Below are 25,898 nucleotides of genomic sequence, written 5' to 3'. Positions count from 1 at the left end.
TTTCCACCATTCCCGAAAGCACCCTTAAATTCATTGTTCTATTAAGTGAAAACCTTACCATTACAGTTCTGAACCTCCGAAAGAGTTGGCAAGGATTTGCTATGAGAATCTTGAAATTCAGAAATAAATAAATAAGAAACTTAGACACTTAGGAAGAGGTTGTTATCACTTGCCCTGAAACAAAGCTCACATCATGACTTATACTATTGATCTTATGAGTTGTGTGAGAAATAAATGCTGATCTAGGTGCAACAAAAGAAGTCTTTCTGCAAAAGTTTAACGCAGACCTTCATTAAATGAAGATGATTCATATACTGATCAAGAAAATTAATATAATTTAGCAGCAGTTGAACCACTCCATTTTCATAAAGGATTAACCGATTAAGTAGAAACCAAACGAAACAGAATAGAGTCAAATCGTACCTTGTAATCCTGCATTGAAAGAGAAGAAAGCAGAATTAATGAGAGGTCCATAAAATAAATTCGCTATCAACAATTTCTTCAAGGTAGAAACTACACCCCTCTTTGGTAATAATCTCCATTAAAATTCCAAATGTAGTTTGTGAGCGAGGAGAGGAAGATGACTGTTTTTTTATGTTAAATGACATTGTGTACTTTGTAATAGTAAACATAATTAATGGATTTATGTAGCAGTATATACAATGAATGAATTTATTAAAAGAATTGTAAGAAAGAAGTTAAAATGAGGAAAAAGCTCAAAAAAAAAGGGAAAAAGATAAATCACAATCTTGGTTTTAGAGGCATACTACATCAGTATGCCTCTAATCCTTTTATATAGAGAGAGATATATTTTTATTTCTATATTTAATCTTGGAAAAGAAAAAAAAACTACTGATACCATTAAGTATTTTCATTTATGTTTTACGTGTAACGAGAACGTGCTAGCAATTAGAATTCTTTTTTTTTTGTTTCCCAAGGTATCCCAGCCCGATAGGTCAAGTATTTTTATTTATGTTTTACGTGTAACGACAACGTGCTAGCAATTAGAATTCTTTTTTTTTGTTTCCCAAGATATCCCAGCCCGATAGGTCAATGACTAATTCTCCACGGATCTGAGCTTCAGTTAAGGGTTTGCCGCTGGCCAATTGATTGTTGTATGCACAAGACGATCATTAAAGGGTTTGCCACTGGTCAATTAGTTGTTGCATGCACAAGGCGGGAATCGAACCCCCGGCACTTGCTTAAGTGACCTAGTGAGCTAACCACTAGGCCAATCAAGCTTGGTTGCTAGCAATTAGAATTCATCACTATATAAAATGTTACTCCCTCTGTTTAATAAAGAATGACCTACTTTGACTTGACACAAAATTTAAGAAATAAAAAGACTTTTGAATCTTGTGGTATTAAATTAAAGTTGTGTCAAATGTATCAAAATACCCTTTAATCTTGTGGTCTTAATCATGCCATGTGGAAAGTTAAAATTAAAGTAACGAAATGGGTCATTCTTTTTTAAACGGACTAAAAAGGAAAGTAGGTCATTCTTTTTGAAACGGAGGAAATAATATTTTTGTTTGAAGAAAGAGTACGAAAATTCACGTAAACTCTCACTATTTTTTTTTTAAAATGGGAATAGGGTAAATAAAAAAAAGGGGATTGCAAGGTGTGAAATCAAATCCTCATTAATATAACAAAAATTCAGATATTTACCCGAGAGAGCTATTAATATTCTCCACCTCTCACCATTTGTTTAAATATTCGAAAATAAATAATTATGATATATTGTAATTTGTAATTATGTATGAGATAAAATAACTTTAGCAGAAATTGGATCAATTGGGGTCGGGTGTATGTAACGAGAACCGATCCACGGTGACGTCATTTCAACATAAGGAAATGATTTATCGTAAGATTACAAGTGATGCGTCATTGTTGTTGTTTACGTTATATATTTCTTTTTATTTTATTATTCATATTGTTTTTTCATCTATTTATTTATATTGCTTATACTTTTATTTTTATTTTATGTGATATATTTTTTTAATCTATTTCAAAAAGATTATCACCTTATGCTAATTAAAAACAAATTTATAACTTTAGAATTCTCAATTTACTCTTAATAAAATAATGTAAAACCCAAATTTTAGAAAACGTGAGCGTAAAAAAATCAATGAAGTGGGGCTGACAACTTGAGGACTCATGTTGATATAAAAATATTAGGTGATGAAAGATAATAAGTAGTTGTTTGGTCATGAAAATTAAAATTTTTCGGAATTGGAGTTGAAATTGGAGTTGGAGTTGTGTTTGGACATGTCTTTTTAAATTATTATTTTTTTACTTTTGAAAAAAAAATTTTAAATATGATTTTATGCCCTAACTTTTACAAACTATCAAAATCACCAACTAAAATTTACCTACTAATGAAAAAAGAACACAATTAGCCAATATTATAAAAATAATTACATATACATGGTCATATTTAATGAATTTCAATTATGACATATATAATATTTACATTAATAGCCATTTTCTCATATTTGAAAATTTTAAATATGAATGTTATATTAACAGATCACTGCTTCCTGATTTTTAGGTAACAAATATTATTTTTCAAACAAATTTACTTTTTTAGGAGTTTACTTAATTTATTTCCTTCATTTTCCGTTTCTAAAAAATAGAAAAATGATGAGTTGTTATTAAATTTTAGGATGCTGCTAATTTATTTCTTTAAATTTTACTATGTGTGAATAAATTATTTCTATGTAAAACATGTTTTGAATATTTATGGTATATTATATCATATACCATAAATATATAAATATGTTTAATATGTTTCTTTATACTTTGTATTTTTATATATGTGTGTATATGGTATATATATGGTATAAACTTCATATATAACATATTTTGTATATTTATATTATAAATATGCTTAGTATGTTTCTTAATACTTTGTATATTTATATATATGTGTATATGGTATATACATGATATAAACTTTATATATAACATATTTTGTATATTTCTATTATAAATATAATACTTTATATATATATATGGGTATAAATATAAATTAGCAGTAAAATAATGTCTTAAATAAGGGAGAAAATTAAATAAGGGATGAAAATAACGATGAGAGAGAAAAAGAGATATCTATTACTTAAAATAACATTTAGTTTGATTTTATAATTATCTTACTCTTTAAATCTGTTATATACGTAATACTTATTAAAAAAGTAATATTATAAGGAGAGTTTTATATAAAAATTTAAAAGATTGGGATTATATATAATAATAATAATAATAAAAGTTGGAATTGGAGTTGGAAAATTACGAAAACAACAAAAATCTATTTTCCCTTTTCAGAATTTTTTTTCAAAATTATTTTCTAAATTTTGATGGCCAAACATCATAATTTTCAACTCGGAAAAAAAATTTCCGAAAAAAAGGGGAAAATTCCCATGGCCAAATCAGGTGCATCAATACTGAATCAAACACTATGATTATAAAAAAAAAAAAAAAAAAAAAACTATTCTTGGTTTTGGATCCCACCTAATGCATTAGATCTAACGCACTATAAGGTCAATATCGTAATTTCCAACCTCTCTTCACGTAAATCTTCCTCCCAACTTGCCCTTTTCCCATTTTCTCCCAACTTCCCCCACCAAAAAGCTCCCCGCCCATTTTCCTCCGCCGTGCTCCGCCACGATCACCGCTGTGAGAATGACGAAATTACCCTTCCTCCTCCTGCTTCTACTATGTCTCTCCTCATTCACCGCCGGAGAAATAAAAAAACTCACAATCAAATCCGATAACCGACCCATGATCCTCTTCGAACGGTTCGGGTTTACACATACGGGTCAAGCATCAATCTCCGTCTCTTCCGTTTCCGTCATCTCTTCAGTAAACTCAGCCGACCCGTCTCGTCTCGGATTCTTCCTATTATCTGAAGAATCCCTAATTCAAGTACTAATTGAACTTCAACAAAACCCTAATTTCTGTGTACTTGATTCCAATTTCATACAAAAGCTTTTTACGTTCCGTGAGCTTTCACCTCCACCTAATTCGTCGTTTGATAAAGCTTATCCTGTTACTTCTCCGAATGAGTATTCGTTGTTCTTTGCGAATTGTGCACCGGAATCGAAGGTTTCGATGGATGTTCGTACTGAGCTTTATAATCTTGATGGGCGTGTTAAGGATTATCTCTCTGCAGGTATTTTTGAGATTAATTACTTTGTATGCATATATATATATATATATATATATATATATATATATTTGACATTCGAGCTGTGGCAGAGGCGGATCCAGAATTTCAAACTTGTGGGTTCCCAAGGCTCCTTTCCTACCACTAAGTTATCCCTTGGTTTAGTTATGGTTCCGACCTATTAATATTTATAACTTTTGACGATTTTTCTATGTAATTTTAAGCCTTACGGGAGTGGGTGTGGGTTCCCGGGAACCCATACCTTCTACTCTACATCTGGCACTGAGCTGTGGAAATTGCGTCTTGGATAAATGCAAAGCAAGGCTGCGTTGAATAGACACTCGTGGTCCGGTCCAATTTGTTTTCTTTTTTGGGGGGTTTGTTTTGTCGGTCATTTTGTCCTGGTCACATGATCCAGCTGTGAAAGCAGTATCTTGCAAAAAAGCAAGGTAAGGCTGCTTACTGAGATTTATAATCTTGATGGATTTTTGAGATTACTTGTGTTGTTGTGTTGTTGTTTTCAAACTGATGTTTGAGCTGTGGAAATAGCTGCTTGTAGAAATGTAAGGTAACGCTGCGTACAATAGAAATTTGTGGTCGAATTATTCCCCCGCTTATAGCGGGAGCTTAGTTACCAAATTTGTATCTTTTATATTGCCCGTTTTCCAGCCGTAATGTAAGGTAAAACTGCGTAGAATATACTCTTGTGGTCCGGCCTTCTAGGGACCCGTGCATAGAGGGAGCTTTAGTGTATTGGGCTGACCCCCTTTTTTTATATATTGCCCATTTTGTATATTTTTATAGATTGGAAGGTGTGGAGGACGCGGAGTAGGATAGAAGGTTAATAGGTGGGAGTGCGTCCTTGCTTGTAGGAAGGGATGCTTTATTTGTAGTTGTGTGCCTTGTAGTTCTGGTTCGTGGTGATGTTTGAGTGCTCATAGTTAGTTTATAGTAATACTCTGTGGGTGTGTTATTTCTGTTGTTATTATGTATTTGATGTGTCATTCCATCTTGTTTTTTTGTTTCTATTTTGTCTTTCTATCTTGTTTCTTATTTTGAGTCGGGGGTCTTCCAGAAACAACCTCTCTACTTCATTTGAGGCAGTGGTATGGACTGTGTACACTTTACCCTTCCCAAACCCCACTTTGTGGGAATATACTGGGTGTGTTGTTTTTGTTGCTGTTGTATGTTTTCTGTTGCCCATTTTGTGTTGTTCTTTTGTTTGTTTTGTTGGTTATTTTGTTGTGTGTTTTGAGCTTGCAAAAAAAGCAAGGTAAGGATGTGTAAAATAGACGTTTGTGGTCCGACCTTTTCTGGCCTTGCCCATAGGGGGAGCTTAGTGCACCGGGCTGTTTTAGTTTGTGGTGGTGGTGGGGGGGGGGTTGCTGTCATGTGACCGGAAGGTAAGTGGGTTCAAGCTGTGCAAACAACCTCTTGCATAAAAGCAAGGTAAGGTTGCGTAAAATAGACACTTGTGATTCAACCTTTTTTTGGATCCTGCGGAGCTTAGTTTACCAAATTTATATTTTCTATATTTCCCGTTTTCTATATGTGAAAACAACCTATTATGGAAATGCAGGGTAAGGATGCGTACAATAGACCCTTGTGGTCTGGCCCTTCTACGGACCCACACATAGTGAGAGCATTAGTGCACCATTTGCCCACCCCCCCACTCCACCCCACCCACAGTTATGTATTTCCCATTTTGTGTTTTTCCTGAAATCTAGAATTTCTATAACATGGTTAAAAATGGATAAAATGGGAATTAAATTTTTTTGTGATATTCGAGCTTTTAGAAATAGCCTCTTGAGCTGTAAAAACAGCTTCTTGTAGGAAAGCAAGGTAAGGTTGCATACAATAGACCCTGGTGGTCCAAACCTTCAATTACCCACTTTGAGTTTTTGTTATATTGTACATTTTCAAGCCGTCAAAATAGTCTTCTGCAGAAATGCAGGGTAAAAAGGCGTAGAATAAACCCTTGTGGTCTGGCCCTTTTGCGGGCTCTCATAGAGGAAGCTTTAGTACACCCCCACCCCCTTTTTTTTCTCCTTAATATATTGCCCGTTTTGTATATTTTCTGATATATTCGTCTGAGGAGAATCTAGGATTTCTAGAACCATACGGATGCTCGATAGGAAAAAGGAGGAAACAAAATGTAAAATGTGGATATAGATGAATAACTCAAATTCAACTAAGTGCATCATTTAACCACCTTCTTGTAGAACGGGTGCAAGCAGATAATATTTTACCAATTTGGAAAGAACATAAATAAAATATTAATTTTATGGAGAGGCTACAGGTTCACGTAGCCCATAATCTGGCCTATAAATTATTTCTAATATTGCTCATTTTGGTGTCACTGTTTTTGTTCATTTGTGGGTTATTTAAGATTTTTGGGTATATGAATGTTACGTCTGTTAGAAGAATGGGAATTCTGTGCATTTGATAAATTGAGTTTGTCCATCATAAGGCTGCAAAACTGATAGTGAAAAGGGTCTTTCTGGTTTGGTATGGCAGGAAATGTTTGGGAAAATATTTTCCTTTGTAATCCTTTTTTGGCTTTTTACATTAAATTGTGAAAACCTATGTTGCTCGTACTCTCCAAAATGGTGTCGCGCCCATGCCGGCTCTTAAAAAATGCCATAGAAATTTTTGAAGAGTCTGAGCAACATAGGTGAAAACAAAATAATTTCTTTGATGAAATCAGGTTTCACTGTTAACCTTGAATTGTGAAAACAAATTATTTTCCTTGATGGAATTTGTTTGGTTAACTGAACTATGGAAAAAAAAAGAAGCAAAATAGTTTCCTGTGCTTGAATTCTGAAATTTGCTTTTTACAAGGGAAATATTTTCCATCAAAATGGGGGGTATAACTTGGTGAAAGTCATTTTTTTAATCAGTGTGAAAGTCATTTCTTTTGCAAATGTCCAGCTCTTACTTGGTGTTACTTGTTTCAATTGGTTGTCAACCTTTAATATTCAAAAGCATCTTAAAAGCATTATCCTTATATACTGTTAAAACCCCCTCGTTATAAAAGAAGAGAAACATCCCTTGTACCCTATAATATTTCTTGTACAATCGGCATACCTCACTCGCTATTATACTAACCAAACACAAGCAAATGATCCGGAAAATGATTTCACAAATACACATTTTTGATGGAAATGTTTCATTCTAACAAACGATAATACTGTAATTCTTCTAACGTGTCACATTCAAATATTATGTAAAGAGGGTGCTTTGAGCGCTTCTTTAAATTGTCCCACATTTAAAAGTTTTGCATATATAGGACCAAGCAGAAGTTATGTTAGGGCGGGGTATAAGGTGTTTAAAGTTATGCCCAGACATTCATAACTTTGAACAAGTTATGCGTTGGCCAGTTATAACTTTAAACAAGTTGTGCCCTAGCTAGGGTCCTTTGAGCAAGCTATGCCTTGCCAACCTACTCTTGCAAAACTTACTAAACTCGAACAAAAGTTAAATCGCAACGTGAAATGATCCTATATGTGCTAATCTCACAATATTATGATGACATGACAACGCACTGTGGTGCAAATAACCATAATGCAGGTACCCACTATGTATTTATCATCTCTCTGCATATTCAACTTTTCATAATCTTCCCCTCTTTCTGCAGGTCTTACTCAGTTGCCAACGTTGTATTTTTTGTTTTCCTTGGTTTATTTTGGCTTCTTGGCCATCTGGGTGTTAGTGTGTTTGAAGAATAAGTCATCTGTGCATAGGATTCATGGACTTATGGCACTTTTGGTTGTAATGAAGGCGCTGAATTTGCTTTTTGCTGCTGAGGATAAACATTATGTTAAGGTTACTGGGACTGCACATGGATGGGATGTACTGTTCTACATTTTCCAGTCCATGCGTGTGGTTTTGCTTTTCACTGTTATTGTTCTGATTGGCACTGGGTGGTCGTTCTTGAAGCCATTTTTGCAAGACAGGGAAAAGAAGGTGTTGATGATTGTGATTCCACTTCAGGTTTTGGCCAATGTGGCTTCGGTTGTTATCGGTGAAACAGGTCCTTTTATTAGGGATTGGGTGAGATGGAATCAGGTCTTTTTGATCGTTGATATTGTGTGCTGTTGTGCTATTATTTTCCCCATTGTGTGGTCGATTAGGTCGTTGAGGGAGACTTCCAAGACCGATGGGAAGGCAGCAAGGAATTTGGCAAAGTTGACTCTTTTCAGGCAGTTTTATATTGTGGTGATTGGATACTTGTACTTCACAAGGATTGTGGTTTTTGCATTGAGGACAATTTCTGCTTATAAGTACCAATGGGTGGCATACTCTGCGGAGGAAATAGTGAGCTTAGCGTTCTACATTGTCATGTTTTACATGTTTAGGCCAGTTGAGAGGAATGAGTACTTTGTTCTTGATGACGAGGAAGAAGAGGCTGCAGCATTGGCTCTTCGGGATGAGGAGTTTGAGCTGTGATTTTGAAATCTGGTGGCTGGTCTCTTTCCACCATTTTATACAGTTCTCAGCCTAACAGTGTGACTTTTACTGGAATGATAGTAGGTTTGCTGGGATGAATTACAATTCACTGTTTGTTAACTTTGGAATAGAGACTTTTATTTTTGTATAATGGAATTCTGATGTCATGGAATTGTTATATAACACTCATTTTTCTTGTAATAGTGGCTTATCATGATTTCGTTTCATCTATCCCTTTTATTGTCTTTCCTAGCTTCTCCTCACTAAATTCTATAAGTTCTTGTAATTGGGCATCGAGTTGTTACTAAATGTGTGGACTTCGCACTGGAGGAACTTAGCTTAGCATGCTTGTTTTTTAGGCTGTTTTGTTTGCTTGGACGGTGATAGCTATTTATCGTCTATCTTGATGTGTTTCGTGTTCTATCTTTGTGTTTCAGTTACACTCTTTCTTGATGACGTGAGATGCAAATGCTTATAGTAGACTGGCTTAAGTTTTGTCCACTTATATAGTGGCGGTCATAATATGGCTATTGCACTGATAAGTACATATATATATCATCAAACATTGGACTACCTGTTGACAAGTTGGTTGGTTTGGGGACTAGTGGGTTTCAAGGGGATTTCATCAAACATTGGACTACCTGTTGACAAGTTTGTTGGTTTGGGGACTAGTGGGTTTCAAGGGGATTTCATGGCTCAGCCATGAGGAGAATTATATTTGTAATAAAATGATCTTGTAAGTATTTTTCTCATGTCTCTACATTATGACAATGCCAAAGATTCCACACCTGATATATATATCCATTTGTGGAAGGTTTCTCTAGGCTGTGCTTGGTGTATCATAAGTTGATCACTTACAATACATAATCCTTCTCAATTGTACATATAACCTCAATAAATAGTAAAACTTCACCATGTTTCAATCGATAACCAAAAGAAAACTCACAAGTTTAAGGGGTTGTCGATCCATTAACGAAAAGAAAAAAGTATAAATAACATAAAACCAATCCTTTTTGAAGTAATTACACTCCCTCCCACTTTTTAAATTACTTTACTCACTCTCTCTATTAATATGCATAACATAGCTGACTTATACATAGCATTCCGTGTATATGTTGGGATTTTTATAATATGTTTAGAGAGTTGGGATTTTTTGTAACATTGAAAACATAAGTTGTGTATTTGTGTAAACTTTAGAAGAAAAAAAATAAGAACACCGAGTATTTTGTTGGGCCTTAGGCATGGGTACAGGGCACAGCGCCGGTGAAAGCAAAATGTTGCCAAGTTTTCAAAACTATTATTGTGTGATAGATCAATTATTAATAGGTCAATCAATCATCGAGTACACTATCGACTTCCTCCACTTATCATGACGACTGTATCGTTGATGACCGTATCGTTGACGCTTAAGAAAACCATATCATAAACACGAAGGGGATTTTTTCTAAAGTATACCATGATCAAACAATCCAAACAAAAGCTAAAAACAAACAGTCCAAGCAAAAGCTAAGAACATCTCCTGTTTGGTCCCTCCTTGGTCAGTTTTTGCAAAGCAATGTTATTCAAAATATTGACAAGGTTAATATTATTTCGAATTTCATCTCAGCTTTTGCTACCGTAAATGAAAATAGTTCTCAGTCGGAAGGATTGAAGCCTGGACAACTAGGTGGACATCCAAGCATTTCAATTATCATCGACATCCTAGCAATTGAGCATCGCCAACAGGGAAACAAAACGTAGATTGTCTTGGATATGGACTAGACTAAGGCAGAAGTCTGACTGCAATTTGGCTATTGAGACAGAAGCCTCTGTTCTTCGTGATAAATGCATGCGTAGCTAGAGCCTGTGAGGGGAACTCCACAAGGACCGCTCGAGCTGGTGATCTGCAACAAATAAGGCAGAATCCATCTAATAAACGAACAGAAAACACATAAGAGTGAATAGAACCACCAAAATGTGAGTGGTAAAGTTTCTATACCTATCAAAACCTCGCGGTTGTCTGGCAGACATTTGGATTGAATATGCATCATACTGACAACCAACAAGGAAACGTTCCACATCATCGGCCAACGCATTACGAGGGATCCCTAGCAATAAAATCTGATAATGCCGACAATCGTCATTAGAATTTTGCTTCAAAGGGCTTCAGCCTTCACATCACTATTAGAAATGAATGAGTTGAATTGTTATATTAAATTGTCACCAACTTCAACAACCACAACACTATACCTGGTGAAATCCCACAAGATGGGGTCCGGGAAGGGTAGATTATATGCAGACCTTACCCCTACATCGCGGAGGCAGAAATATCACGAACCTCATCATACAGAAAGAAAGAACAACTCATTGTTCTTTTTAATAATAATAGTACCCAAGTCGGCTTGCGCACACCTCGACTACTATACCGGGTAAGGGTTACCTCTCACCACCACTAATATCAAGTAACTATGTCCACCAAGACTTGGGTAAATAAGAAGAAATTAACTAGTATGTTTTTGTCTCTTATTACTTGAGTTTTTTATTTTTGTTATCAGCCTTTCCACCACCATCTACCACACCCCGACACAGAGAAACTAGGATGGAGACGGTAAACAATAGAGATCGGACTTACAGTTTTTCCATCATAGCGCGGCAAAGTGTCCCACTTCTGACGATCAGCCTATAGACATCAAAAAGGTGAAGGAAATGATAATTTTGTACGCGACCCTCCAGAGATTAATAACCAAGCAGATGTATATTTGAAACAGTACCATCTCCATTCTGAATAAGCCACTCTTCCGAACAACTGCCCGAAGTGTAGCTTCATAAGCATTCCGAGACGGGAACTGAATCATCCTATTCATGAAATAAAATAGGGAACAGAGCATTCATAAGCATTTCCATTTCTGATAAAGCAGTACCAGTAATATTTAAAGTAATTTACTCATAAGAAGCATACTAAGTAATCAGACAAAAAACTGACAGAACTATTGGTGGGAAAAAAAAAAAAATAGTGACGCGGAACATCCTTAGGGAACTGTTATAAACTCAAAAATAATATATTACCTGCATTGACAAAGTATTGGTAATGTAATTTAAATTACCTCAACGAGCTATTAGTCAATATTGCCGTAAAATCATGTAAAAAATGAAGAAAAACATTCAATATGATCACAAATGATATATCCTGAAAACTCCTAGGGGGCGTTTGGTTTGCAGCATAAGGTAGTGTAATACATGTATTAAACAATGTATAAAAATGCACTGTTCAGTTACCGTTTTTATTTTTCCTATCTTCTTCACATTTCCTAGTCTCTATTCATCTCCCATATGTCCTTCCTCTCTCCCCCACACACTAAACAGACATGTCCCTCCTCTCTTCCCCACACGCAAACACATACCAATATAGCTTAACTTTGATGAGTTTCATTTGCTCCTCTTTTTTGGTCCATTTTCTTGATACAACGGGATAACTCACCTTATTTTTAGTCAATTAGCTGCTTTTCTTCAGACATAGAAGCAAAACACAATACGCTAGAAGAAGTAAAATCACCTTTTGCTCCATTTAAGAAGTGAAACTTAAGTATTTAGAGATATGATTCCAGTCACCATGGAATATGGATGGCAGTGATGGCTCAGCTTTGGCCAAAAGCCTATAATTTAATGGTCTTTTGTAGTTTGAAAGTTGGGTCTTGGGTGTGGCAATTCAGTTTGGTGAAGCAAGAGAGTGAAAAATTGGTGGGGGTGGGGGGTCTACTGTGAGTAACAATTTAACAAAGCAGAAAATTTTCAAATGTCATGGGAAGTAGTTTACCATGGTTTCTCTCTTGTTCATGAAATTTGTGTTATGCTGGGTATTGAAAATTTTGAACCCAAGAATGATTGGTAACTTATACTATCTTTTGTTTCACAGTAGAAAGAAAAATGAAGAGACGGGTAAAGAAAGTTTGAGTGAAGAAATGGTTTTGAATCATAGATGGAGACTGAAGGAAGAGGTGGTAGACAGAGATGGGTGGGAGCGACAAAGAGAGAAAAAAAGTATGGTTAAAAGGCAGGTGTGCATTTTTATATAGGAGAAACAATTTTTTTTTGAAAAACGTGGTGTCCAGACCAGCTCTCCACCACCTCACTAATTCTATGGGATGCCTACCACCGCCCTCCATCAACGGATACCAAGTAACCTATCCACCAAGGCAGTATATTTTGGGCTTGCATCATGTGTAATTGTTAACACTTTCTTTTTCATGTCAATAGTCAAGGTGGTAATAGATACACTTTGGATAAGAACAAGGGATATTGAACGCAAAATTCAAGTGCATAGTTGGAAGAAGGGGCCAAGTTGAGGAGATCTATACATATTATCCATGATTAAATTATAGTTGCATTATTTGAAAATGCGTGCAAGCACTGACCAGTGCTGAACATAAAAAAATGGAAATAATAAAGAAAAAAGAACCCTATAATCCTTGCCAGAACACGCCCATCACAAGGAGGTTCATATATTACGACCTTTGAGAAGCAACCAGATGATCAGATATCAGGTAAATCTGTCAACCAAGACTTAGCAAGATAAAAAGAAATCACCAAGACCTGCAGGGCCTTAAACCCTGCTCTCCCATGATCCATTCTAGCTTCACTGACAATTAAATCACACCCTTGGTGCTTAGAAATCAAAACCGCAATGATAAGATATATTAACTCAGAGATATTGTTAAACCTTATACCATATTAGAAAACTTACACTGCAACTGGAGCATAGTTCGCGTTGTACTCAAATCTAACATCATCTGGGCTCAATTTAGAGATCCCTAACATGCTACTAATGTCGCTCTTCCTTGTATGCCTTCCGATGCCAGAAATTCTCCCATAAACCAAACCTGGGAAATAGAAAGACCAAGATCCTGGATAAATCTCATATAAGATTGCATATGAATTTCGGATGAACAAAGATGCAAGACTGCTATTACTACCCTGTGAAAGTAGCCTCATGTGAAATAATTCTTGCCCTTACTAAACCAACTATCCACTCTACATGTGTGGAAATAAAGGAAATTGATCCTGAAGTGTGTGTGTATAAGGAATCCATAACTTTTTAAATTATTGATTATTGCCTCCAACTCCACCAATATGAGCTTCGTATAACTAGACCAAGCTTGGAACTTGGATAAAGGAACGGGATGGAGTAGTTTGATGGTTAGCATAAAAATTGCCAAATTAGGATAGAACAGTGAACTCACAGGAACATGTGCAACAAGGATACAAATTATTCATATAGCTGAACCCAATTACTCCAACTAGTGTGAATTGAGATGAAGTTGATTGATTGATTGCCGATTATTACCTCCACACGTGTTAAATTCACAAATTTTTCAATAAAACTAAATCCAACAAAATATTTTCACTGTCTCTAACACGTCAAATACTTACCCTAATAGCAAACTAACAATGCTCTAACAACAAACAACACACCCAGTGTAATCCCACAAATGCGGCCTGGGGAGGGTGAGAAGTACAAAGACCTTGGCCCTACCTTTGTTGGGTAGAGAGGTTGCCCCTATCTTTGTTGCAGAGTATCAGTAGATGATTCCATGCAACAAACATTTTCCCAAGAAAGGCAGCTTTGCACATTTGAAAATACATTGGAGCACCTCTAGGAGTAATCCATCAATCAGGACCTATAAGAAGGACTATTCAAAATTGGTGGGATATAAAGACCAGAAATAGTGTTCATAAACTACTCATGCAAGTGGCTCCAATAATAATATGTTGGGAATTATGGAAGGAATGGTCAGCTTGCAAGTTTGGAAATCAAGGAAAAATGGAGTATCGAGCAATTTGAAACATTCAGTGGTTCTTGAGGCTACCTATCCTAAATGTCAACTAACGGATAATTGGTTGAGAATTTGTGAGACTAATGAAAATTAAAACCTGTTTTGAATGTGAAACAGGTAACTTGGAGCAAACCAGAAGAAAGAAGAATCAAGATCAACATCGACGGAAGCTATAGAAAAGAGAATGGTCGAGCTGGCATCGGAGGAATAATTAGAGATAGCAATGGAGATTTCATCAGTGCCTTCTCTAAACCAGTCACGTGCAAAAGTAACAATAAAGCCGAAGTACTTAGCAGCCAAATTTGGGGCACAATGGGGCATAACCAGTGGCTTCAACAATTTCAACATGGAATTGGACTCACTGGTTATCGCCAATGTGTTGGTCAAGAGTGACATCTCAAATCTTAGATAGAAAAAGATCATATTTGATACTAACAACAATATCAGAAATGCAAATGTTAGCATCACCCACTGTCTCAGAGAAGCCAACCAAGTGGCCGACTTTCTTGCTAAATTAGCATCTGCTAGTGGAATTGAAACCTACTACTCTTCTCTACATCATCTTCCAAAAGAGGTTAAAGGTTTGATTCAACCAGATAAATGGCAATTTCCTTCTTTACAGGAAAGATATGAGAAATGAAATTTTTTTTGTAAGTTGAGGATTACACATTTTACTACGAAGAAAGGATATTGTATAGGCTAATCCCCTCTCTTCCTTTTTTTTGAACAAACTGTGTAGCTCCTTTCTATGTTAGAGGTTTGGTCCATGTTCCCCTCTAACTTTGTACCCTTTTGTGGATGAATGGACATGGTAGGTGTCAAGCCTAACCCCCCACACCAAGGCTCACAACCTTTGGTGATGGCTTAGTTAAAAAAAAGGCTCAAAAGAAACAATTTGAAGCAAGGTTACAGGAAAATGTGAAAAGAAAATAGAAAGCAAACGAAACAACATATATTAATACAGATTACAGACTGAAGAATAAGAAACTAAAACTACTAATAAGGATAGGAGGCTAGGCCCCCCTGTCTCTCCCACATAAAGTGCACCACACTCGGCTACCAATTGACCTTCTACCTAATTTTCAACCACAATACCTTCTTATCTAAGATCATGTCCTTAGTAAACTAACGCTACTCAAATGATAAGCAAACATCTAAAACCTAAGAACTAAAGCACTAAACAATGATTTCAAAATTCTCAAGCCTTTAACAGGGAAAGAATTACCTAGTAGAAAATGGAAAATGCTCAAAGAACAAGCAGAACTGCCAAAACCTTAAACCCTACACACTGAAAAGGCAGGTATATTAACAAGACTGCTTAAGATGAAAAAGAAGCAAAAGAGTATTCATAATTTCTTGCATTATGCACGTACAATTCAAAATCTTTAGATTACCATTAAAAATCAAAATCTAATAGACAAAAAGATGAGCTTTAACAATAAATATAACAGCAACAACATTTTTTTATGAAAATATTTGAAAACAAAAAAGAAAGATAAATTAACAAGGCTGTTTAAGATTACAAATAAGCAAAAGGGTATCCATAATTTCTTGTATTATACATATACGATCCCAAAAATTAACAAAACCATTGAAAATAAAGGTGAACTTTAAGAAAAAATATAACAGCAAGAACATTTTTTATGAAATATTTTCAAGATTCATATGTACCAGTAGATGGGTTTTGAAGGAATGGATCAGATGAGTAGTTGTCTACTGAGGGGCAATGTCAGCCCTTGAATTCGAAAACCCATTTGAATTGAACGGTAAGATTTAGTTACAGCACGTAATAAACCCATCATCTTTGGAACAACTATGAAAGTTGAAACAAAACCATTGAGGGAAAAAAAAATTTAACTAGCAAAAATGCAAATATTTTCATTTTAATGACAAATATGAACAACAAGAATATATTTTTATTTAATATTTTAAAGATTAAAGTGTTCAGTAGACGGGTTTTGGAGGAATGAATAAGCAAAACAGCCAAAACCATAAACACTAAACACTAAAATATTTAGAAATAAATCATAAAGACTGCTTAAGATCACAAATAAGCAAAAGGGTTATCCATAATTTCTTGCGTTTCTGCACATACAATCCAAAAACCTAACAATCCCTTACAAAAAAACCCAAATTTAATAAACAAAAAAGTGAACGTTTTCACTTTAAGGATAAATATAACAGCAAGATCCAAAATAAGCAAAAGGGTATCCATAATTTCTTGCAATGTGCACAAACAATCCAAAATCTTTACAAAAAACAAACTTCAAAAAACTGAACCTTTTCACTTTAACAATAAATACAAAATCAAGAATTTTCTTTTTTGGAATATTTTAAAGATTAATGTGTACCAGTAGATGGGTTATATATGTATCAGATGAGCTGTTTTCCTGCTTCTGGGGTGGTGCTGGGGTTACCATTTGGGTCAATAATTGTTTGCTGAGGGGCAATGTCAGCCCTTGATTTAGAAAGCCCATATAAATTGAACGGTTGGATTTAGTTACAGCCCTTAATAAACCCATCATTTTTGGAACAACTATGAAACTAAACCCTCAATAAACCCGTATGGGAATGAACAACAATACTACCACAAATAATACTACAATCATTTACTTAAAACAACAGATACCAACGAAAATCCAAGAACAAGAATCAATAAGCATAGCACTACGACTACTAAAAAGGATAACACTCCTATCTACTAGCATTGACGCACTCCTACCTCCTAACCTTCTACCCTAATTCCCGTTCGCCAAACCTTCCTACATAAAGTCATGTCCTCGATAAGCTATAACTACACCATATTCTATTTAATCACCTCTCTCCAATATTTCTTCGATCTACCTTTACCTCTCAATCCAAATATTTACAAAACCATTGGAAAAAAACAACCCAAAATTTAATAAACAAAATAGTGTACTTTAAAGAATAAATATATCAGCAACATACAAAATAAGAAAAAGGGCATCCCTAATTTCTTGCAATATTCATAAACAATCCAAAACTTAACAAAACCATTTAAAAAAAAAAAAAAAACAAATTTCAACAAACAAAAAACAGCAAGAACATATTTTTATGGAACATAATTTCTCATTTGGTATTAATTCTAGGATAGTTTATCCCATGTTTAGTTGGGATAAAAGTGAACTTTAAGGTCTCGTTTGGTTGGGAACAAGTTAACCCAGGATAATTAATCCCATCTCGGGACTAGCTATCTCGGAATTAGTTATCCCAACATGTATATGGGATAATTTATCCCATCACTATGGTGTAAATGATGGGATAAATAATCCTTTCAACCAAACGCAAGATAAAATAATCTTGCATTTTATAACGGGACTATTATACCTTCTACCTCACGCCAAACACCCCCTAAGGATAAATATAACAGCAAGACACAAAATAAGCAAAAGGGTATCCCTAATTTCTTGCATTTATGCATAAACAATCCAAAACTTAACAAAACCATTAAAAAAACAAATTTAACCCAAAAAAAAAAACAAGAACATATTTTTATGAAATAATTTTTCAAGATTAATGTGTTACCAGTAGATGGGTTTTGTAGGAATGAATCAGATGAGTTGTTTTCCATTTGGGTAGATAATTGTCTACTGAGGGGCAATGTCAGCCCTTGATTTTGAATACCCATTTGAATTGAACGGTTAGATTTAGTTAAAGCACGCAATAAACCCAACATTTTTGGAATAACTATGAAACCTAAACCCTCAGTAAACCTCTCGGAGTGAAGAAGAATGTGTTTAACAATGGCTGCGTTTGAAGAATAAAATTTTCACTGATGAAGTATTAAAACGACGACATTTCAAGAAAAGGAAATGATAAAAATAGTCTGTTTTCTTTTAATTGGACAAACAACATAAATCACTACAGTTTTGAGCTTAATTATGAAAATTTTTGACACTTAATTATAGAAAATTCCAGTTTGAATTTTTCCAGATATATAATTAGCTCCCGATACATCAAACGAAGATATATTCTTTCTTTTGTAAGGATACATAATTGACTTCTAATATTTTTTTTTTCGATCTGAATTTGTTGAGATACAAACATCCAATGAAGTATTTTTCCTTATAAGGATGCATAATTAGTTTTCGATATAGTTTTTTTGATTTTGAATTTATCGAAATATATAATTAGCTCTCGATACATCCAATGAAGATTCATAATTAGTTGAAAATTTTGTAATTACTTTATAAACATAAAAATTTGTGTAAATATGGTAAATTACACTCTGCTTGGATGGTGGTTTGCCATGGTTTTATAATGTACGGTATTGTATGGCATGATATTGTACTATACAATATAATACAAATATCATGTTTTGATAGATTGTATCGTTCATTGTTGTTTAATAATAGTTTTATTATTTGGTTTGATACTATGGTACTGTATCGTAACTGGTAAGTTTAATAAAATATCCTTAATTATTATAAATATTAAATTTATCAATAAATTATTAATAAAATAATTTTCTTCCTACTAAGTTGTCATAAATTATGTCATGCAGATATATTAAGTTGTTAAATTTAAGTAATTTTAACAAAGTCAATAAAAGAATGGATCAAAATAAATATAACTAGATTCATTTTTATAGTAACAAATTTTATTTCTTTTTGGTGTTTTGAAACATGACACCAACACCAAGTACAAAGTTTGAAGCATATTTTGTGTGTGCTATGGGTATGTTCGATGGTAAATTCAATAAAAAATATATTTAGAGAGACAGAGATTGACTGATAAAGTATTGAAGAAGGTGATTAAACAAGGCGTGATGCATCTTGAGCTTACCCAAAACATAAAGTTAGATAAGAGGTGTTTGGAGGCCGCAGATTAGGCTAGAAGGCAGGGACGACTCTACAAGCCTACAAAAAAGGCAATAGTCTTAGGGGCCTTTATGCCAAAACGACTCTTTATCCAAACTATTTTGTCAAATACCCACAAGTTTTAATTCTTTTGCCAAATACCCACTTAATTACACCTCACCACCAACTTTTTCAACTTAGCAATTTCAGCTCCAACCTTTATAATAATTCACTTTAACCCAATACTTCCAACTTAATAAATTCACCCACAAGTTTCTAATAATACACTTCAACCCACTCCATTATCCACCACTATATATATAAAAATAATATCTAGGTTTCCAAAAATATTAAAAAAAATAATTCCAAAAGCTAAAAATAGAAAGTGGTTATTTTTTCCACCAAAAAGCTCTGATTCTGGCCACTTTTCCGACGTTATTTTCCGACGATCAGCTGTAAATTAGTCCACAAACATCATAAGCTTGTCCATTGCATCCATTGTTACCCCATTTGTTTCCTAACTTCTCAAACACACTTTCCACCATTGCTAAAAAGCTTTAAATCACTCACATTACTCAAAACCACTTTAGAAAGTGCATTACAGTAGCTCAGGCGACTTCAAGTTTATTTCTTTATTCCATAAACCCAACAATCATTGATTACAAGCAATATTTGCAATTTCAAGTATTTGTACGGAAATCTGCGCACTCATCGACCCGTCCTCGCTAGTAATCGATCGTGCATACAACACGACATAGACCATAAGCATAAGCTACCATCGACCGAAGCTTAATTCTAGGATGTCTATTGCAGAATTTGTTCTGGTTTCTGGTGATTTCATGGGAGAATGGGTGGAGACTTCGAAATGTTGGAAATGGAGATCATTTACCAAGGTGACAATTCCCATTCCTGTTCGCCGCAATAGTTTGTACGACGAATTTGTTGCAAGCGTAATGCAGAGCGGGGATCTAGATTGCGTGCCGAGCGACGTGGTGATTATTTATGTAATGCATTTGAGGGAAAAAGGTGAATCCTACGATCATAAATAGTGATGTACGTGTGCTGACGTACATAATGGATGCTGATGCAGATAGCTTTAGGACAATTATGAGGATAAATGTGGTTGAGAGGTCCTTTGAAGGACCACTGAATTCATCAGCACCCCCACCGCGGCGCGTGATAGTCGATGATGATTTGATCGACGACGATTTGAATGGTTACGAGAACGATGTCGATGATACAACTAATATGAAAGATTATTCTATGCATATGGAAGACTTTTCATCGGACTCGCAAGATGATGAAGAAGACCGTGAAATGGAATCACAAGCATAACACTCCTTCACCGACGGAATCTATTTCTGTTATGGTCAAACATTCGCCGATTAAAAAGAGCTAAAAATTCAACTAGACGCAGCAGCGATGAGGCAGTCTTTTGATTATTATATGGAGAAGAGCAGCACAAAATTGATGAAGGTGCAATGCTTATCTCATAGTTGTGGCTGGCTATTGCGGGCAAAAAAGTACGACACCTCGGACATATTTTGCATATACAAGTATGTCGGGATGCACACGTGTGGCATTGAAAACACCACCTGCAGGCACAAAAAAGTCTCATCCGAATTGATTGCTTCAGTATGCGTAAATCATTTTTGGGATAGTAAGGGTCCAAGCATAAGAGAAATTCAAAGAATTGTATTTAAGGAGTTGCGTTGCAACGCAAGCTATTGGATGTGTTGGAAAAGAAGTGTAATTGCGAAGTACATCATTCGCGGGACACCGGAGCACGGATATGCTTGCTTGCCGACTTTTTCCCACATGGTGGAGTTATTGAATCTCGGGTCTTCTTACTCTATCATGGTAAACCGGATGGATGGATTATTCGTTTACTACTTCTTAGCATTCGGAGCTTGCATACAAGGATATGCCCATATGAGAAAGGTAATTGTCGTCGATGGCACACATTTGTATGGTAAGTACGGGGGCGTTCTGCTGAGCGCCATTGCATAGGACACCGAAAATCATATATTTCCGATTGCCTTTTGTGTCGTCGATAAAGAGAACGATGCTTCTTGGACCTTCTTCTTCCAGAAGCTGAAGTCTATCATAGAAAATAAACCAGATCTATGCGTCATCTCCGACAGGCACATTAGCATCGCCAATGCCTTCTCCTGTTATATACAGTCGTGCACATCATGGACTTTGTATGAGGCACTTCGCTGAAAATCTTTGCGTAAATCAACACTGCGGAGAATATCTTTATCTATTCTACGCCGCGGAAAAAGCTTATTCCTTTAATGAGTTTAGAGATAATTTTGTGGAATTGAAGAGTAAATGCCCCGAGGCAGCTCATGTCCTTGAAAATGTGCTTGGTTTTGAAAAATGGAGTAGAGCACACTTTTCGGGCAATAAGTACAATGTAATTACCACAACCATCGCCGAGTCGCTCAACTCAATTTTGATGGATGAACGGGAGTACCCCGTGTCATACATATTCAATTCAATTTCTAAAAAATTAGGTGAAAAGTTTAGGGAGCGGCATGCATTTGTCGGTGGTAAAGAGAACATATTTGTGCCTTCTGCGGAAAGGATCCTAAGGGATAATAAGAGTGCGAGAGATTCCTTGTATGTGGGTAATCCAAACGGGGTTCTCAACGAGTATACGGTGTTCGGCAACAACGTTACTGCCAAGGTCAATCTCTTGGAGAGGAGTTGTTCTTGTCGGAAATTTAACTTGGTGAAAATATCATGCGAACACGCAATGGAAGCTTTGCGAGCAAAGTAAGGTGATGGCGAAGATTATGGTAACTCCATCTATGACTACTCTTCGCTAATTTATAAAGCTGAAAGTTACCTTCTCGCATACTCAGAAGCAATTAACGTGGTCCCTCCGGAGGCTGAATGGACTGTGCCACAGGAATTAGTAGACACCAAAATTTCTCCACCCCCGTACGATCCCAAACTCGGAAGGAAGAAAGTCAAACGCACTAAGGGCGTCGGTGAGACATTCAAGTCCAAAAAGAGGAATAGGTGTTCAATATGCAAGAAATCCGGACACAAAAGAACCATGTGTAGAATGGGCATCAAATCATAAATAGACTTCTTTTTAGCTTCAGTTGTAAAGCTACTGTTTTGAGGGATGAATGTGCATTTCTGTAGATTTTAACGTTCAGTTATTATCGACCTAAAACTTTGTCTACGATAGACTATCCATAGTCTACGGTATATATAATATATGGTCTATAAAATATTATGTATTGATTATATTATTGCTGATCTAACACGTTATGTTGGTCATTTTCCCGACTTATCTCTCCAATCGATGCAATGAATCATTATTTCCCTTGTTTCTCATTCCCATTTATTAAAAAGCTGCACAAAACGTCTCTTCACGAGGAAAAACAGCTGGTATACACATATGAAATATTTTCTCTTGTCAGACACGTCGACCTACCATTGGGTGGATATATGAACGGACACAATCTATAGGTCTATAAGTACAGACCCTCTTTCTACGCAATCCTTCAGTTTTTCCTAAATCAAAAATATCAGAAATCGTCTCTTCTTATTCCAGGACTCGAGACATCAAAGTTTCAACGCTTGGCAAAATTTAATCTACTACAAAGGCTCCAACAATGCGAAGAAAATAAAGATTTTCTCATGACTTTGTTCAAAGAAGCCGAAGAACAGAGGGATCACTTTAAACTATTGCTACATGACACTCAAATAAGAGGGATCAACTAAAACAAAAATTGATTTTGGCTGAAGAAAGAGAGAATGTCCTAAAAATGATGTTATGTGCTATAATGCTAGTATTCTTTCTTTGGAAAATGTAACATGAATGTAGTGATATTGAATAAATAATAATAGTTCTACTTTTGTATAATGTTAAATACTATTTTTGATAGAACCATAGTCGATTAAACAACACGTCAACTTAAATTCGACTAGCAGGGTAATGATAAACTATGCATACGGTATATGGAATATTAAATATGCATTCTATGATATCAAGCACACAATGTACCAACTATTACCATACCCTGCATATTCAAATTTCATGCCACAAATCGGTTTGATAGAAACAGATTCAGCTCAGAATCATAACAAGTTTCATAAAATAAAAGAATAATTGTCATATCCTACCACCAGATCCTTCAAACTTCATATTTGTGAAAAAAAAATATCATATCCTAACAACTCATCATTTAACAACAAATTAAACATCTTAGAATTTAAATGTCTCTTTCCCTAAGTTCCTCATCAACACAAGTGTTACTGTTGATTTCATCAACTATGTCCATGACCACATCTGTTTGGACAGCTTCAACTTTTTTTTTTTCTCAACAATTGCAGCCACTTCTTCATTCTCACCTTCTTCTCCTTCTTTTTTTAGCATGTGCATCAGTTGCTGCTTCTTCAGTTTCCTTTTCTTCAACACCTTCTTTTCTCACTTCACCTGCAACAGCTGTTTCTTCCTCAGCTTCAACAACTGTTTCTTCCTTAGCTTCTTCTTTTCGTTCACCTACTGCTTCTTGCTCAACTTCTTCTTTGTCAGCTTTGTCAGCTTCTTCTTCAACAATTTTTCCTTTTTCCGCGCCTCCTTGTTCATCTGCTGCCGCTTCTTCTTCTTCTGCTGCTGCTACTTTTCCACCTTCTTCTTAGCTCTGATCTTCTTCCCCATCCTTCTTTTCTTCTTTTTTTTCCTCTTCTGCCACAACAGCGGCCAACTCATCCATTTTGCTCTTTTTTTCTCCTTTTTCATTCCTCTCCGATTCATGTACATGCACTATTTCATAATATTATAAAGTGTTACTGATATTTAAAGCTGAATATTCATTAACAACATCAATTAATGAATGAAGTTACCTCGCTCATGTTGTCACTCATCATTTTCCTTTTTCTTCATTCTTTTCTCATTGCTATAGGCAGCAACATACAACACCGCTTCCTCGAGCGCATCTACACGCTTATGAAGATCCCCGGGGGATGAGGTTATTGCTGCATCTTTGGAGGTTCTTGGGGAATCATCATCACCAACGCGTACTCCAATGGGGTTACCACCCAAATCCTCGTCATCATCACTGTCCTCATTTAAAGTGAGGACAGTCACCCCTTCTAGCTCTTTTTTCAAGCCATCAAGGACGTTATTCTTTACCTCGTCTGTATATGGCTCAAACGTAATCATGTAATCCATCTTCGTCTTTTGAACAGTAGGGATGATGTACGAGTGCACGTTTTACCAAATATCAATTAATAATTACATAACATTCGATAAAACGGTACTATTATTGCATTATAGAAAATAAGTTCATACCTCGGTAACTTTTCCTTTATACTTGAATGGGTCACCTTCGATTATCTTGTCGCTTTTTGAAGTGTGCCATCTGAGGATGCGGGGGATGGGTAAGGGCTCATCCATTGATTTTCCAGCAAATTTTCCAAGATGAGGAAATGCCTCATAGATCCAAATTTGTAAGTAGTATAGCAATGAAAAAAAATAACTATGAGTCTATGACATAGTATAAATAAAATGATAATCTAACATAAACTCACTAAATGGTTTATGGTAGATACCATGAATGCCCAGGGAAATTCGAATAGAGCATAGGATGCCTTCTGCTTCTCATCAAATACGTCCTTCTGCTTCTTTAGATCACTTTTCTTCTTCAGATAGTCCATGGTCAGTTGAAATGTCTCTTTCCCCCACGGATACTTCTCGAAGAAACTCAAAGAGTCGACCATTCGAATCAGTTTTGTGTCGACAACCTTCGTCGAATCTTTCGCAAGCAACATGGTGTGCAAGAACCACAGTAGACAACACTTGAACTTCTGATCCTCGTTCAGCTTATTTCCTCTGATCAGGTATAACAAGTTGGCCGCTGTGATGTTTTTGTTTTTTGTCACCTTAAAATAAAAATTGTCCCCCTTTACTAACACCTTCTTCATTTTTGATTCACTGGGATATGATGAGCATTACAGCCTCGTGATCAAACAAAACTCTTTTAAGCCAAAATAGGTAGGCTTGTTATTAACGCAGAACCACATCTCATGACGCACTTATCGTTCTTAACGCGTCGCAGCAACAAATAATAAACCAACTGCCCATTGAATTTGAGATATTCAGCAGGTTTCTCAGGTGTCCAAAACAGGACCGCTTGAATCTTTTCTTCAATTCTTGGTCGACAAGAATTTGCTTAAATTCTCGATAAGCAGCCATTCTTGATCTGATCGATATCTTTGCCGGGAAAGATCCGACCTCGTCATTATAGTTTGAAGGTCATACCGCTCCACGAAAATGCACCTTGAAAGATATGGCACGGACAACGAATCATTATCCCCATCATCACTATTACTCCCACTTCCCTCGCACTCTTCACTGTTACCACTGACACTCCGCTTGGCAACATCTTCACTATCCTTTAACTCCGAATCTGATTCGGACACCGACTCTTCAATTTTCTTTCTTTTTGATACTTTTTCAACTGCCGCAACTCTTCTTTTTTCTACTACTACCAGCGGTATCGTCTTTTTGTTTAGGAATAACATTTTTTCTATCCATTTTCAACACAGTCTACACCTAAAGAACAAATCTCCCATTTTTAGTTCATAGACCACAAGTCTATCAACAGAAATAACTCAATGATCAAATGA

At 35.6% G+C, this 25,898-nt stretch overlaps 2 protein-coding genes and 1 pseudogene across 2 annotated transcripts; 1 reads left to right on the top strand and 2 right to left on the bottom strand.

Moving 5' to 3' along the window:
- LOC107841637 overlaps nt 1-3,642 on the bottom strand; it is an 8,870-nt pseudogene extending 5,228 nt beyond the window's left edge.
- LOC107842943 (protein CANDIDATE G-PROTEIN COUPLED RECEPTOR 7) lies at nt 3,436-8,845 on the top strand. The gene is made up of 2 exons (XM_016686999.2): nt 3,436-4,171; nt 7,803-8,845. Exons 1-2 carry the CDS (start codon nt 3,682-3,684, stop codon nt 8,612-8,614), a joined length of 1,302 nt encoding a protein of 433 aa, XP_016542485.1. The 5' UTR covers nt 3,436-3,681; the 3' UTR covers nt 8,615-8,845.
- A 1,192-nt stretch (nt 8,846-10,037) lies between these two features.
- LOC107842942 lies at nt 10,038-18,317 on the bottom strand. Its single transcript, XM_016686998.2, has 6 exons — nt 17,971-18,317; nt 13,335-13,470; nt 11,365-11,449; nt 11,226-11,273; nt 10,593-10,714; nt 10,038-10,497 (listed from the first exon to the last, which is right to left on the bottom strand). Exons 1-6 carry the CDS (start codon nt 18,119-18,121, stop codon nt 10,377-10,379), a joined length of 663 nt encoding a protein of 220 aa, XP_016542484.1. The 5' UTR covers nt 18,122-18,317; the 3' UTR covers nt 10,038-10,376.
- Nucleotides 18,318-25,898: the final 7,581 nt, after the last annotated feature.

The sequence above is a fragment of the Capsicum annuum genome, chromosome 9 (genome assembly GCF_002878395.1).
Source record: "Capsicum annuum cultivar UCD-10X-F1 chromosome 9, UCD10Xv1.1, whole genome shotgun sequence".
Lineage (NCBI taxonomy): Eukaryota > Viridiplantae > Streptophyta > Magnoliopsida > Solanales > Solanaceae > Capsicum > Capsicum annuum.
The sequence above is the reverse complement of the archived record's forward strand: the minus strand, read 5'-3'. Positions and strand labels throughout refer to the sequence as shown.